At 40.4% G+C, this 15,403-nt stretch overlaps 1 protein-coding gene across 3 annotated transcripts in view; it reads right to left on the bottom strand.

Annotated features, from left to right (window-relative positions):
• Positions 1-547: 547 nt before the first annotated feature.
• The window catches only part of LOC129378755 (protein SON), a 31,204-nt gene continuing 16,348 nt past the window's right edge, over positions 548-15,403 (bottom strand). For all 3 annotated transcript variants that reach the window (XM_055059236.1, XM_055059238.1, XM_055059237.1), the window contains exons 16-20: positions 14,018-14,165; positions 13,650-13,718; positions 10,869-10,984; positions 10,184-10,285; positions 548-1,194 (exon numbers count right to left, since the gene is read on the bottom strand). In XM_055059236.1, coding sequence (XP_054915211.1) covers positions 1,117-1,194; positions 10,184-10,285; positions 10,869-10,984; positions 13,650-13,718; positions 14,018-14,165 — 513 coding nt within the window. In that variant the 3' untranslated portion in view covers positions 548-1,116. The remainder of the gene's footprint in view (positions 1,195-10,183; positions 10,286-10,868; positions 10,985-13,649; positions 13,719-14,017; positions 14,166-15,403) is intronic.

Genomic DNA, 15,403 nt, shown 5'->3' with positions numbered 1-15,403 from the left:
TCTGGTAAAACTTAGACTGTGAAGCTCTTGTCTCTTAGCATTCAAGTAGTATTTCAAAAGAGCTTATGCTTAATAAATAATTAGTGTAGACACGTTTTATAATAGTTGAAGAATTCCTAGATTTTTTTCAAAAATAGGCATTTGTTTAGGAGCTGTTGCTAGGAGACGAGCATTTTTTCTGGTAACGAACTGAAACAAAGTTAACGTTCGTTTTGTTTTTTTTAATTTACCTACTTGTGTCTAAGCATTAAAGGAGTACTTCAAAAGCACTTATATTTCATAACAATTAATTAGTGTAGACACGTATTAAAATAGTTGAAGAATTCATTGAAAAGATCCAAAAATGGATGAGGCCAAACCATAACCAGTCCTTGTTAGTATAAACAAACCTCCTTACAATAGTTTCCTCAGTTTCATTTTAAGACCTCATTTACCTCAGTAGGGTGGAAAGTGTGCCATGCCACCTGAACCTCTGATAGTTTTTGAGACTTCAACAACAAATAAAGCTGTGTGACATTTCCAGTGAAAACACTCACAAAACCCCAGGCATTGTAGGCTATTTAGTCATGTTACATAAATAGAATCTTTATTTCAGTTTGCATATGTTAGAAGGCTTTATTCCAACTTGAACAGCCTTGTGTGAAACATTTAGTCAGAGGGAAAACTACAACAAGAGGACAAACAGAACCAAGGCCTTCCATTTACTGCTAGAAGTCTTTACTTAGTTTCAGCTAATAAAAGATTAAAACAGATGCTATACATTACACTCACTATACATATTTACATAACTTACAAAGGTACAGTCATGCATATTTTACACAATCTCTGTGTAATACATCCAAGCATGTTAAAAGGGGTTTAAATCCACCTAGATGGCAAATGAGAGCTCACTATCTACCAGCTACAACAGTGAAGAACAGAATATTTAGGTACCAGAAAGAAACACCACAACTGGATTTACTGACTGGTTCGGTTCTATGTTGTGCACCGGGTCTCCCGTGACAGTGAGGCATCCTGAACAAAAGCAGGAAGCCGTTTTAGCTGGAATACATCCTGTACCTTCCTGTCACAAGCTGAAATGTTTGCAGTGGGAAAATAAAAGCTATGTTTGAATGTCTATGTGGAGAAAAGAGGGCCGGTGGAGGCAGCGGTGAAGACAGGGCCAGTGTAGAGTCCAGGTCCGTCTGCAGGAACCTGCCAGAAAAAACATAGAAACATATCTTAAACAAGATGTTCACTGATACATCTAATGTGTCTTTAACACGACCCTGAGTAGCGTTAGCCGTCTAATGATCCTGTTATGTAACGTATTTTCTGGACTATAAGTTGCTTCGGAGTATAAGTCACACCACCCATAAAATGCATAATAAAGCAAGAAAAAGACATGGAGCATAAGTCGCAGTTTGGGTGAAATTTATTTGATAAAATCCAACACCAAGAACCGACATGTCACCTTGAAAGGCAATTTAAAATAAAAATAGAATAGAGCCAACAACAGGCTGAATAATTGCACAGAATGCTAACGTTACATAACGCATAAACAATGAACTGAGAACATGCCTGGTAACATAACATATTAAAAGTTATTCAGATAACTATAGCATAAATAACATGCTAACAAGTTTACCAAACCATCCGTGTCTCATCTTCGGTGTCGCTTGTAAACAACTCCGCTAACTCCAGAGGTTGCTTCTTGCCACACACATTATCAACACAGGCCTTGCAGTTTAGCGTGAAAATAACATGTGATATGATGTAATAATGTGTTGATAATTTCACACATAAGTCGCTCTGGAGTATAAGTCGCACCCCCGGCCAAACTATGAAAAAAAAAACAGACTTATAGACTGGAAAATACGGTCCTCAGAAATGTCCTTGTTTCTGAGACTTATCTAAACATTTCTGAGTTTTCTGGTGGAAATTTACTCTTATCCCCCTCCCCAGGCTTGGTAAATAACAGAAGGAAGACTGCTGACATTACAACTTCTCAGCTGTCAGTAGCTGCGTTTCCATTGACTATAAAATTATGTAAATTGGAATTATAAAACAAAGTTTGCTTAATGGAAACATGCCATATTTAAAAAACAAAAAGTTTGAGTTGGTTTTTCCATTTTATCAAAATTGGTGTATTTCGCAGAACAATGGAAAAACTTTTTCTCATCCCATGAGTCATGATCAACAACTGAATGTTACTAAGAAGAAAAAGAATACGACAGGAAGTGGTAGGAGGGTGATGGTCCAGCATGTTTTTTAATGACGTGAACAAGCTTATTGCAAAATTTCATTTTTTCAGCATTAGCGGAATATTAAAGTGCTGCACACATTTGTAATGCAAACTTAGCTAGTAATAACTTCCACAATTTGGCATAGAAGGTTGGTGTTACCGTTACTGTATCCTAGCATACAAGTGGAAAGTTCAGTGGAAGGATCACCAAAGTAACATCTTGCAGTGGTGTCCAAAGCTGGTCCTCAATGTTTGAGGTTTACCCCCCCAAGTTAAAGTCAACTCTACAGTCCTTCACTCTAACAGCAAAACTATCCATGGTGTTTTATTGGCCTCATGTAATATTTTAATATTCTGAAAACTTGGCATATTTAATATATCACTCTGGGGAATTAATTGCTTTAATAAGCTGAACTTTTTAAATTGAATTACTAAAATGAATGAACCTTTTCATGCTATTCTAATCTACTGAGATGAACCTGCTTGGAAGAACAATAGGCCATGTCCCTATCATCCACACTAAGCAAAAATATTTGCTGTTATTGGCATGACTCCTACTATTTCCATCACATCTGTGGCACGGGAGTTTTCCAAGGAGACTCCAGTCTGCCTAGAACTTATTGTGAATAGCTTTGCATACAAATGTGTGAATAATTAGAAGTTTTCAAAGAGGCTTACAGCAGCCACAGCGTTGAAGAATGCTCTCACTTCTACCTTGCCATGTGTGCAGCAAGATGCTACGAATCTTCAAGAAGTTTGCGGTTGAAAGAATTTCTGTTGCAGCAATTTGTCGGGGCAGCAGCAGCAGTGATTTAAGGAAGCTGATTGGAAAGTTCACTGTGTGGGGAGCTATCTATCCATAACAATCTAATGAGAGGCTACAAAATATATCTGATTTTTTTATTTAAATTTAGTCTCAGATGGATGTACATGTAGACAACTTGTGGTCTACGCTGTCTAATGACACTGCAATGTCATTAGACAGCTTAACATAGATTTTATTTTAAACCCAACATTAAAACATCATTTGAAGACTTGTTTATAGTTGAATTTCACACAAAATAAGGTTCCTTTACGGGTCTAGAAGCTATATTAGCTGGGAAGATGGACGTGACTGATTGACCTTATATTTCTTAAAAGTCAGCTGGTCTTTCAATAAGGAACAAAAAAAAAAAAGGAAATAGTTTACTACAAAAATTTTAGAAAATATTAGACAAACAAAACCATATTTAAGATTTGATCATTTTCATATTTCATCTACAAAAGGTGTGACTGAAAAACCTCATCTCTGGTTTATACTTTAATTAAAAATTTGAAAATTTCTGAAGAAATTTAAACGAAGCCTGCCAAAGTGTGCCCGTCAGTTTGGATCCAGCGTTCTGATGCTAAAATTAACATCAATGCTAAAGAAAGCTGCAACGTAACATGCTTGTGGCGAGTCACACTCATGTTGATTAACATGAACTTGCACCATTCAGTACGTTAGAAGTGTATAAGCCAAAATTAGCCAAAATGCTAATGTTAGCGTGAAAACTGTCAGTAACACGTGGAGCATCTCTAGGATGTTGTCTGTAATGACTTACTCATTCAGTATACTAAAAATTGCTAACAAGCAGGAAATATAGCTAAAAGCTTATTTAAGGTTAAAAGGCCAATGCTAATCTTCTGCCTTGCTGTGCACTTCAGTGATGCGTTTTTTTAGTCCTAATCAGCTTCTCTGCCCTGCTGTGTTCCGTTGCTATGGTAATGGATCCTCTGCCAGCTGTGAGTCAGACAGCAGCCAGTTTTGACTAAAAAAAGTAGTCCGAACTCCTCCGTTCGGGAGCCGTAATACGTATCGGAAAACCGTTTGCTGCGCAAGGCAGAGCCCTAATCTGAGAGAAAAAGATCATGCAGATAATCTTATTGCACTGCCTATGGCAGTGTACTAGTGGGGGGCAGTGAAATGCTAATCAATCAATCAACTTTTATTTTGAAATTTTCAGTAAGCTTCATTTTAAATGTCCAAACTAACCCTATCATTAACAGTGATTGGGTTAAATCAGTTAGTCAGTCACTGCTCTGCTATGGGCAGGCGTCAAAAAGAGATCAGCTTTGTACACCTTGAGACACTAGTGCTAACCTTTGTGAAATCTTGGATGGCTGCACCAAATTTTATTTAAGAGCAGCCAAATGTCCGGAATATTGGATATCAGGAAGCGACCTTATAAAATGCTTCCAAATACGACCTTCAATAAACTGCTGCTGCGTCTGAGGCTGATGCTCTTTACTGATGGAAACATGTGTCAGCACATCTCTGCCGATGAAAGTCACGCAAACCCGGAGCTTTTTAACTTATTTAAAAAAAAAAATCAAAACTACATTTCAAGTACACAGCATCTCCACTGCCTGTAATGCATCGACGGACTGACTGACCCCTGGAACATGCAACACCCTCCATTCTCCATGTTAAAATACTCCAAAGCTGCATCCAAATCCCCGAGGGCCAGACAGAAATAATGGCTCCAACCATATACGTCAGGATCTTTCTTTCCAAGCCAGGGTTTCCTCTTCAGGCTGTGAGCTCACATAAAAAGGAGCATTTTAAAAGGAAACAATCTTCCACCTGACATGTTAACCTCAATGAGGGTCAGTAGGGTCAATTTGCAGACAGCAGCAACAGTCCCATTTCTTGTATTTCTTCTTTTACACTCCAGGGTCTCAATATAGAGAAAATAGAGTGAAGAGGTGGAGAAAAAAAAAACGATTCCGTAGAATAACACAATTCCTAGTATTGGGAATTCTGAATCAATTCAAAATGTTCAAAAATTTTAAAATGTGTTTAAGTTATCTATTTTATGACAAACAGCGCACCAGTCAAAGTTCAGGTTGAAGAATCTCTTGAAAAGCAATTTTTAGTCAGACTTTATACAAATTTGGTAGCTATGGAAAACCACAAGCGGTTCTGTTTGTAGTTTGGACTTCTTCCAATCAAGAAGACAAAACTTCTTGACTGGAAGACAAGACTTCTTGAACAGAAGAGACCACAGCAGAAATGACACTATCAGGTATAGCGGTGAGACAGAATCCCAGTCGCTCTGTAGTTGGCCATGAGATATCAATGTTGCCCAAAATTCTAATGTGAGGCCATCATTCCAAATGCAGCAGCTAATCTACAACAGAAAAGAATCAAAAGTTCAGACATCAAGCTGTTTAAAATACAATGACTGCTTTTCTTGCTCTGAGGTTGAATTTCACTCATTTCAGAACGTTCAAAACGTCTTGATAAATAAATACCAGGAATTAGAAAATGTGATTCTAGGTTATTTCATCTGGTAGACGTTTACTTTCCTTCAATCTTTACAAAGAAAGGGTCAAACTATTTCATCTCTTGTGGCAACTCACTAATGGACTAATGGGTATTGCATGACTGATAACTAATGGGTCAGTGATAATGGAGGCATTAGTGATTCTATATGGCTGATCTATAAGCTGGCATATTAAGTCAGACTCTGTCATTTCATCAAAGTATAAAACCAACTCAAAATCTACCTCCACTTCTTTCCTTGGATAATTTTCCCAATATTTTCATTTAATGACCTGCGAGCATTCTACATCACAGGAAAGAATGTGAGTATAAACTCAATAAAAAATGAAGAACACCTTTAGAAGTGCAAAAGAAAAAGCAACGCTGCAATCTGAGGAACAGACATGGCATTTTTAGCTGTGTGTGTGTATATATATATATATATATATATATATATATATATATATATATATATATATATATATATATATATATATATATATATATACACACACAGCTAAAAATGCTGACTGGATAGCTCAATACATAAGGCATCAGTATATCACCCGAGAGGGCAGGGTTCGAATCCAGTCTGGGTCCTTAGGCAAGACCCTTCAAGCTACTGCCTACCTCATACCATGAGAGATACTAAGTTGCATAACATGCCGGCTCAGACGTCGCCCGGCCAAACAAGGTCTGCGTCAGGTGTTGGGGAACCAGAGCACCTTGATGACAAATGGGCTACTGGAACAAGACGGAAATGGGCGAGAGATGAAAATGTGGATCTGTTGGAATGCTACTACTCAAGTAACCCTAGTCAGAGGGGTTACATGCAAAGACTGGGGAAGGAATGGTTACTTCGACATCCCCAGTCAACACTAAGCGCTAAACAACTAGTAGCTCAGTGTTCCAACATCCGCAAACGGCAACTGCTATCACAACTTGAGATTGACGAGATACAACACAAATGCTACGGCAAAAGGAGGAACCCGGATGTCAGGACTGTGGGGACTTAACTACAAGTCCCCACCCAGTGAGGGGATACACGGCCCCAATGAGCGAAACAGAGCTGAACGAGACAGCTGCTGACCTGAGAGAGAGAATCATGACCCGAATGACAACCAGGCCTCCCCGGCGCCAATTACAACGGCTGAGTGAAGTACCATCTGAAAGTCTCATTGAGAATGTGAATGCAGCATTGAGAACGATCCCTACCAACACCATAACAGAAACCAATGAGCTGATCTACAACTCAGCATCAGTGATCCTTGAGATACTTGGCTATAAGAGCAACCATGAGACCCAATACCCACCATGGAAAAGACGGTTAGAGGCTAAAATCAAGGTAACAAGGAGGGAAGTGAGCCAACTGTCAGAGCTCCACAAGGGTGCAATGAAAAGACCAGTACCCAGAAAGTAGGCAGATGCCCATACCTGAAGCACTTGAAACTGCCAAACAGAGGCTCCAAGCCTTGTCCAGCCGCCTAAAGAGATACACAAGGGAGAATGAATCCAGAAGGATTAACCGGCTCTTCTCCACTCAACCAGCTAAAGTGTACTCTCAATGGCAGGGTAACAATAACAACAGAGCAACCCACCAAGGCTGGAGACGGAACAATACTGGAAAGGCATATGGGAAAGGGAGGCGTCCCACAACAGCAATGCACAGTGGCTGGTCTCTCTACGAGAGGACCACAGCAACCTCCCTGAGCAAGCCCCGGTAACCATCACTGTGACAGATGTCCAAGAAAAGTCTCAGGTATGAAAAACTGGACAGCACCAGGGCCTGACATGATCCATGCCTACTGGCTAAAGAAACTCACTGCTCTCCATGAGCGAATGGCAGCCCAAATGAACCAGCTGCTACAAAGTGGGACTCACCCTGAATGGTTAACTGAAGGGCGGACAATCCTAATCCAGAAGGATCCATCAAAGGGTCCAGTCCCACCCAACTACCGACCAATAACCTGCCTCTCCACAACCTGGAAGCTCATGTCAGGCATCATAGCGGCCAAGATAAGCAAACACATGGATAAACACATGAGCACGGCACAGAAGGGTATCGGTGTAAATACCAGAGGAGCCAAACACCAACTCCTCGTAGACCGCACAGTTGCCCGAGACTGCAAAACCCGACACACCAACCTGTGCATGGCTTGGATTGATTACAAGAAAGCCTATGACTCAATGCCGCATACTTGGATCATTGAATGCTTAGAGATGTATAACATCAACAGGATTCTGAGAGCCTTCATTGCAAACTCGATGAGGCTGTGGAAAACCACCCTTGAAGCCAACTGCAAACCACTTGCACAAGTGTCCATCAAATGTGGCATATACCAAGGAGATGCTCTGTCCCCGCTACTGTTCTGCATAGGCCTGAACCCCCTCAGCCAAGTTATCAACAAGACTGGCTACGGATACAGACTCAAAAATGGGGCCAATATCAGTCACCTACTCTACATGGATGACATCAAGCTGTATGCCAAGAGTGAGCGAGACATCGACTCACTGATCCACACCACCAGGATCTACAGCACTGACATTGGGATGTCATTCGGACTAGAGAAATGTGGTCGGCTGGTCACAAAGAGGGGGAAGGTCATCCACACAGAAGGGGTCTCACTCCCAGAAGGAACAATAGCAGACATAGAGGACAGTTACAAGTACCTAAGTATACCACAAGCAAATGGCAACCTCGATGAGGTCACAAGGAAAGGAGCCACAGCTAAATACCTCCAACGAATAAGGCAAGTCCTGAGAAGCCAGCTCAATGGCAAGAACAAAATCCGTGCGATAAACAGCTATGCCTTGCCAGTAATCAGATACCCTGCTGGAATAATTAGCTGGCCAAAGGAGGAGATAAAGCCACAGATATTAAGACCAGAAAGCTACTAACAATGCATGGAGGGTTCCATCCCAAATCCAGCACCTTGAGACTGTACACGAGCCGCAAGGAAGGAGGCAGAGGACTAGTGAGTGTGAGAACCACTGTCCAGGACGAAACAACTAAGATCCATAAATACATCAGGGACAAAGCCTCAACAGACAATGTGCTCAGTGAATGTCTCAGACAACAGGGAACGGAGGTTGAGGTGCCAGAGATACCATCATGGGAGGACAAACCCCTACATGGGATGTACCACCAGCAAATAACCCAAGTGGCTGATATCAGTAAATCCTACCAATGGCTGGAAAAAGCTGGACTCAAGGACAGCACAGAGGCCCTCATCCTGGCCGCCCAGGAACAGGCCCTAAACACCAGAGCAATAGAGGCCCAGATCTACCACACCAGACAAGACCCAAGGTGTAGGTTGTGCAAGGAGGCCCCTGAGACAGTCCAGCACATCACAGCAGGGTGCAAGATACTGGCAGGGAAAGCGTACATGGAGGACGACCAAGTGGCAAGCAGCAGTGTACAGAAACATCTGTGCAGAATATGGACTGGAACCCCCGAGATCAAAGTGGGAAACACCCCCAAAGGTGGTGGAGAACGCCAGAGCTAAGATCCTGTGGGACTTCCAGATCCAGACAGACAAAATGGTAATGGCGAACCAACCAGACATTGTCGTAGTGGATAAACATCAGAGGAAAGCCGTTGTGGTAGATGTAGCAATACCAAGTGATTGCAACATCAGGAAAAAGGAGCACGAGAAACTAGAGAAATACCAGGGCCTCAGGGAGGAACTGGAGAGGGCCTGGAAGGTGAAGACCACAGTGGTGCCTGTGGTTCATCGGGGCCCTCGGGGCAGTAACCCCCAAACTGGAGCAGTGGCTACAACAGATCCCAGGAACAACATCAGACATCTCAGTCCAGAAATGTGCAGTCCTTGGCACAGCCAAGATACTGCGCAGAACCCTCAAGCTCCCAGGCCTCTGGTAGAGGACCCGAGCTCAGAGGATAAGAACCACCCGCGGTGGGTGAGAAGGGAATTTTTTTTTTTTATGTAGATATATGATTTTTATTTTATTTTCAGAAATATTTACTACCATCATCTAGGCCCATTTTCAATACATTCAATTAGATTAAAAATACATTGTTTATCCCAAAGGGAAATTAAATATTATTGTAACTCATATCATCAGAGTATCTTCAAAGAATTGCTATGGATGATGATGTTGTGGACAGGAAGGATCTTCTGTATTTCCTGACATATTCAGAACAACTTTTTTATCAAGGGGAAAAATACTACTTGTGTTAATGCTTTAAATAAACATTACATTCTTTGCTTCATAGTCTTCAGTTCTGCGGTTCTACAATAAATTTTCCTTCAACTGAACTTATACATTGCTATCTCCTAAAGCAGATGCTTTGTGCCCTTCCCTCCTTGTGGAGGGTGTTGATGATTGTGTTGGACAGCTGTGATGTCTATAGGTCTTAACATAATGGATTAATGTAAGCTTGTATATCTGTGGTCAATCTAAACATGATAATTGTATTCAGCAGAATCAAAAATTATCTCAGCTATACCGTGATCTGATACTCCCGCCTACACAGCAAAGAGTTGAAATAAACAACTGATGAGAGAGAAAAGCTGAAGCATTTTTAACAAGTTAAAGGCCATGAGAAAATAACAGCATCTGTTTAAAGGCTCTCTTACTGGGAAGTAAAGTTACAACAACAAGCGTATTGTGTTATTTAGACCCAGGTGGAAGAGAAGACGAGGCCGTACCTCTCCGAGAGCCTGCAGGGCGACGGTGGCTGCCATGGCCTTGGCGTGTTTCTTATTGGGACTGGCAGTTTGCGGCTGATAGTCCACCCCGTTCACAGTGACCTGCAGCAACACAGCATATGGACGGCTTTAATAACACAGGAGTTATGGATTCAGTTGATTTATGCTTTTAATTACAGACAGTGAAAACAAGAAAGCCAGGAAGATGTAAACACAGAATGATAGATTTATTCAAAAATATATGAGAACATTTATGACACTAGCTGCATTTCCATGAATCATAAAATTGTACAAATTGAAATTACAAAAGTATTTTTGCTTGAAGGGGCAGTACTATGTATTTTCCAGGCACAGTGAAATTTTACAGCATGATGAACCAAATATGTTCATCATGCTGGGAGGAATCAAAGCAACATGTTGTTTCATTAAAAACAACCTTTAAGCAAGTATAAAACATTTTTCATGTAGCACACATTTTTGTTTTTAAACACAATTTTTATTGGTCGAAAGTAATAATCTACTTTTAAATGTAAAGTGGAAAATCATCATATTTAACAGAAATAAAAGCCATCTGTGTAATTAATCTTTATAATGTATGTCACTTAGTGAAAATGTTCCTAAAATAAATCAGCTTTTCAATAATATTCACATTTATTGAGTGGGTCTGTTTTTCAGACAAACCAACCTTGAAAAGGAAACTCTTGCGGTGGTCTGGTCCGCTGTGGTGAACCATGACAAATTCTGGCTGCGCGATCCGCTTCTTGTTGCACAACTCAATGAGAGCAGAAACCGGGTGCTTCCCTGTGCACAAATAAGACCAGCATGAATAAAATGAGAAGGAAAAGATGGCGACCATTTTCACAAGTTTAATTAAGACATTTTCTGTCAGAAGCCGAGTCATGTCTTCAGGATATCAGGTTTTGATGGAGTTCTTTGAACTGCTCCCATTCTAGGCCACACTGACAGCACCTTTGATAATGAGAACATGAACAAGCAAACAGATGAATCTAAAGCTAATTTCAAGATTTACTGACTTATTTTATGTATGCACACAAGGAGAATCTGGCAGGTGGGTCACCACCTATTTTATTAAGTTCCCTCCTGAACAAAACATTTCCTTTACAGTTAGGAAATGTTCTAACATCTACAGCAATGGGCCTTAGATCCAGTTTCATTAGACCACTGGACAAGTCTATGTTTATGAATAAGCATTTGCAAACTGTAATCTGGCTATTAATGCTTCTTTTAGAGTAATTTCTTCTTCCTCCCTGTGTAGCCTTTCATGTTTATCTTTATAAGATTTTTAGCTTTTGTTCTGGGGTTGAATCACAGATTCAGTGAATCAATCCCACTGAATCTGCGAAGAAACAGGTTCTGCGTCCTAAATAGGACACAGAACCTGTCTCTTTGGTGAACATTAAGGTAAACAGTTGAACATGGAACCTTCAAATAAATTGTCACAGTAAATGTTGTGATAAACAATAATATTGTTGTTTTGATATCACTTTCAAGTAAATATATTGATAGTGGCGCAATAATGAAAGTTCTCCATCTCAAAGTGGAATTAGTAGATTCCAGACAGGAATTGGAAGTTATTTTAAACATTCAAAATAAAATACAACCAAAAACAATAAATAAAATGAAAATAAAAACTACACACAACATGAAGCATTAAACATGGATTATGACATCTCTATAAACAAAATTGCCCTTCAAAAATAATATTAAAATTAATTATTATTTTTTATTTATTTATTTTGCGGCGCTAGAGGCTCGTATTTTTGACAGTAGGCAGAGAGGAAGGAAGGCGAGGAGAGGGAGGAAGACATGCGGCAAAGGTCGCCGGGATCGGGAGTCAAACCCACAATGAGGACTAAGACCTCCAAACGTAGGGCGTGATAACCTCCTGCGCCACCACAGCACGTCCCTCATTCAATCAATCAATCAATCAATCAATCAATCAATCAATCAATCAATCAATCAATCAATCAATCAATCCAGCCGGGGGAATTCCGAGGCGTTCCCAAGCCAGCCGAGAGACGTAGTCCCTCCAGCGTGTCCTGGGTCTTCCCCGGGACCTCCTCCCGGTGGGATGTGCCCAAAACACCTCGCCAGTGAGGCGTCCAAGAGGCATCCTGACCAGATGCCCAAGCCACCTCACCTGGCTCCTCTCGATGTGGAGGAGCAGCGGCTCTACTCTGAGTCCCTCCCGGATGACCAAGCTTCTCACCTATCTCTAAGGGAGAGCCCAGCCACCCTATGGAGAAAACCCATTTCAGTCGCTTGTATCCGCGATCTCGTTCTTTCGGTCATTACCCAAAGCTCATGACCATAGATGAGGGTAGGAACGTAGATTGACCGGTAAATCGAGAGCTTCGCTTTTTGACTCAGCTCTCTCTTCACCACGACGGACCGGTACAGCGCCGCTTCACGGCTTCTTCTCTCATTTGTGAACAAGATCCCGAGACACTTAAACTCTTCCACTTGGGGCAGGACATCTCCCTCGACCCGGAGAAGGCACTCTACCCTTTTCTGACTCAAGACCATGGTCTCGGACTTGGAGGAACTGATCCTTATCCCGACCCCCCTTAAATTAGTTTTGATTTATAATGTGATTAATTAAGAAGTAAAAGTTCCTGAGGCCCATTCTGTACAAACATGTACATGCTTCTAGTAGCTTGATATTTTCATTTAACTGATTTGTCTGTGTTGTATTTGTTGCTGCTTCTTGGTCAGGACTAAATGTGCTTTTATCCAGGTAAAATAAGGTTTAATCAAAAGTGAATAATTTGAGAGGATTATTGATTTCAAAATAAAAAAAGAAATAAAAACAAGTCAGAACTAAACAAATGAAACATTGCATTTCTGTTTATGAAACAAACCTGTCTCAAATAACTAGAGTAGGTAAATTAATTTTATGAAAGTAATGAAATATAATATTCTAACAAGGTATGGTATCTATAAGGATGGATGATTATTACAAATTGACTTTTGGAATTAGGGGCAATTCCAGAGTATACTGTATACTCTGGAAAAAACAATGGTTCAAACGCATCGCTGGAATACTAAAATTGAAGATATTGGATGTACAAAGTTCTACAAAGTGGATGTCAAGTTCTGACTAGCACTGTAAATCAGGGTGTTCCCTTTCAAATGGGATAACCTACTTTTTGAAGGAGTTTATTTCCAACTATTCCTATTTTTTCTAAATTTTCTATTTACATCAACATGGGACATGTTCATGTCTAATTGTAAATGGATAAAACAAACTAAAGTGTGTGTTGATAGAGGGGAGCCTCCACTGCCTTGGTGCTTTGACTAAGACAAGTCTAAGCCTGAGTACTTTAGAGACACAAATCAAGAATCCATAAATATATCTGACACACAAACTTATTTTTTCATATATGAACTGTTTGCTCTTTTCAACAAGAGCAAACAGACAGACATAGTGCAGTGAATGTGTTACCCATTAGGTCCTTGGTTACAACAAGTCCTCCTGTTTGCTTCTGTGGCTTTTCTCCCTCAGCAACAAGACCTGGAAGATAAAAATCAGTGAGCACAGGAACTCCATTAGCACTGCTGCCATATTTATTATGATCATCTGTCTGAAAATCTCCCTAAAGAGTCAGTGGGATGTGGAAGGGGCTGATGGAGCTGCAGAGAGAAACAGGAGATTTAACAGGAAATTTAGTGTTTGCATGTGGGGAATTATTATACAGTACAGAACAAATAATTAACCCTTTAAATGTTTGTATAATGATTTCAATGACCAAAAACAGGTAATAATTTTCTATAAAATCAATGATTTGTACTAAATTTGTACTAAATTCACACCTTTTCTGTCCACCTTGAAGTCGATGACAATTGGCTCCACCGTCCCCTCCCGGTTTCTCCCTAAGCCCTCGCCCGTTCTCCAGCCCATCTTCCTCATGAGGAACTCCCCAACTCCGCCCGATACTGGAGCCGCCCTGAGGAACTGGTCCTACATCCAGGAGAGAAAAAACTGTGCATCAGCATGGTGCATCAACATAACTCAACATAGACACAACATGGCCTCAAATGGGTAATTCCACTAACCTTTTTAGCTTATGCCAGGAAGAGAAAGTTATTCAGTTATAGTTTTAATTTTTTTATGTTATGTAGACGTTTCATAGAGTTTACTCAATATACTTAAAAACCATGTTTCTGACTGACAGACCAAAACATGACACAATTAAATCAAATCTAAACTACTGGTGGGTTTGACAGACAGAATGTTACCATTCACAGAGTCAATAGGGACAGACATGCACTGAGGCTCCTGACAGGCACATGTCAGCTTGGTGTCTAACAGCCCTTAGTAAGACATGTAACCACAAACTTGCAGTGCTAACAGCTGAGGAGGACTTTGCAAAGTTTTACCTTGGGGAAGAGAACGTTTAGGACTGGTTTTGAAGGTAAGATATGGAAGCATGTTATTGTGTGGGTTAGAAATCTTTGAAAGCTATTTTTCCTCTCTCTTTTGTTCTATTTTGCTATTGGTTTTGATTTTGTTTAAGGATTTAAGACACAGGTCTCATTGATGTCTGATTTTACCACCTTCCTGGACCTGTACTGCTCTATCAAAGATCGGATATTATATGTGGTTTAAAATATCTGCTCAAAGAAAGTAGTAGGCTACAGAGAGAACAAATTGAGATAAACTCCATAATTTACATTTTAAAAAAGATATTTACATACACTAAATAAAAAGACACATAGCCCTACCATTGACTGGTGAAAACTGATTCGATCTCATTAAACGGGAGAGCTGCCGCCGTCAGTCTTAGCCCCTGGTTAAGGTCAGTAAGTGTGTTTTTGCAAGAGGAAAAAGGTGAGATGTCACCTGTGTCATAAACTTTCACACCACAGTGTCTAATTTGTCAGTGACAGCTGGGTTACTCTGCAACTAAAGCAGTTTGTGTGACCTGCTGGTCAGCCGCTGAGCCGTCACAAGAGAATAAAGATGGACAGAAACCAGAAACAGTGCAGCAGCATTTGTTAAAAGACTTGAACTATTAACAAATACCAGCTCAGATGAAATATACAAACATGACATAAATAACTGTGTTTTCTCATGGTTGGTAACAAACTGAAGCTTTTGAACAATTTCGTTTCAGTTTTCTTTTAGAAACACTACATATTTTTTTCTTAACATGGTATTAAACGTGACATTGTACGCTTTCCTAAATTCCCCTAGTG

This window comes from Poeciliopsis prolifica, unplaced genomic scaffold, assembly GCF_027474105.1.
Source record: "Poeciliopsis prolifica strain line A6 unplaced genomic scaffold, Auburn_PproV2 SCAFFOLD053, whole genome shotgun sequence".
Lineage (NCBI taxonomy): Eukaryota > Metazoa > Chordata > Actinopteri > Cyprinodontiformes > Poeciliidae > Poeciliopsis > Poeciliopsis prolifica.
The sequence above is the reverse complement of the archived record's forward strand: the minus strand, read 5'-3'. Positions and strand labels throughout refer to the sequence as shown.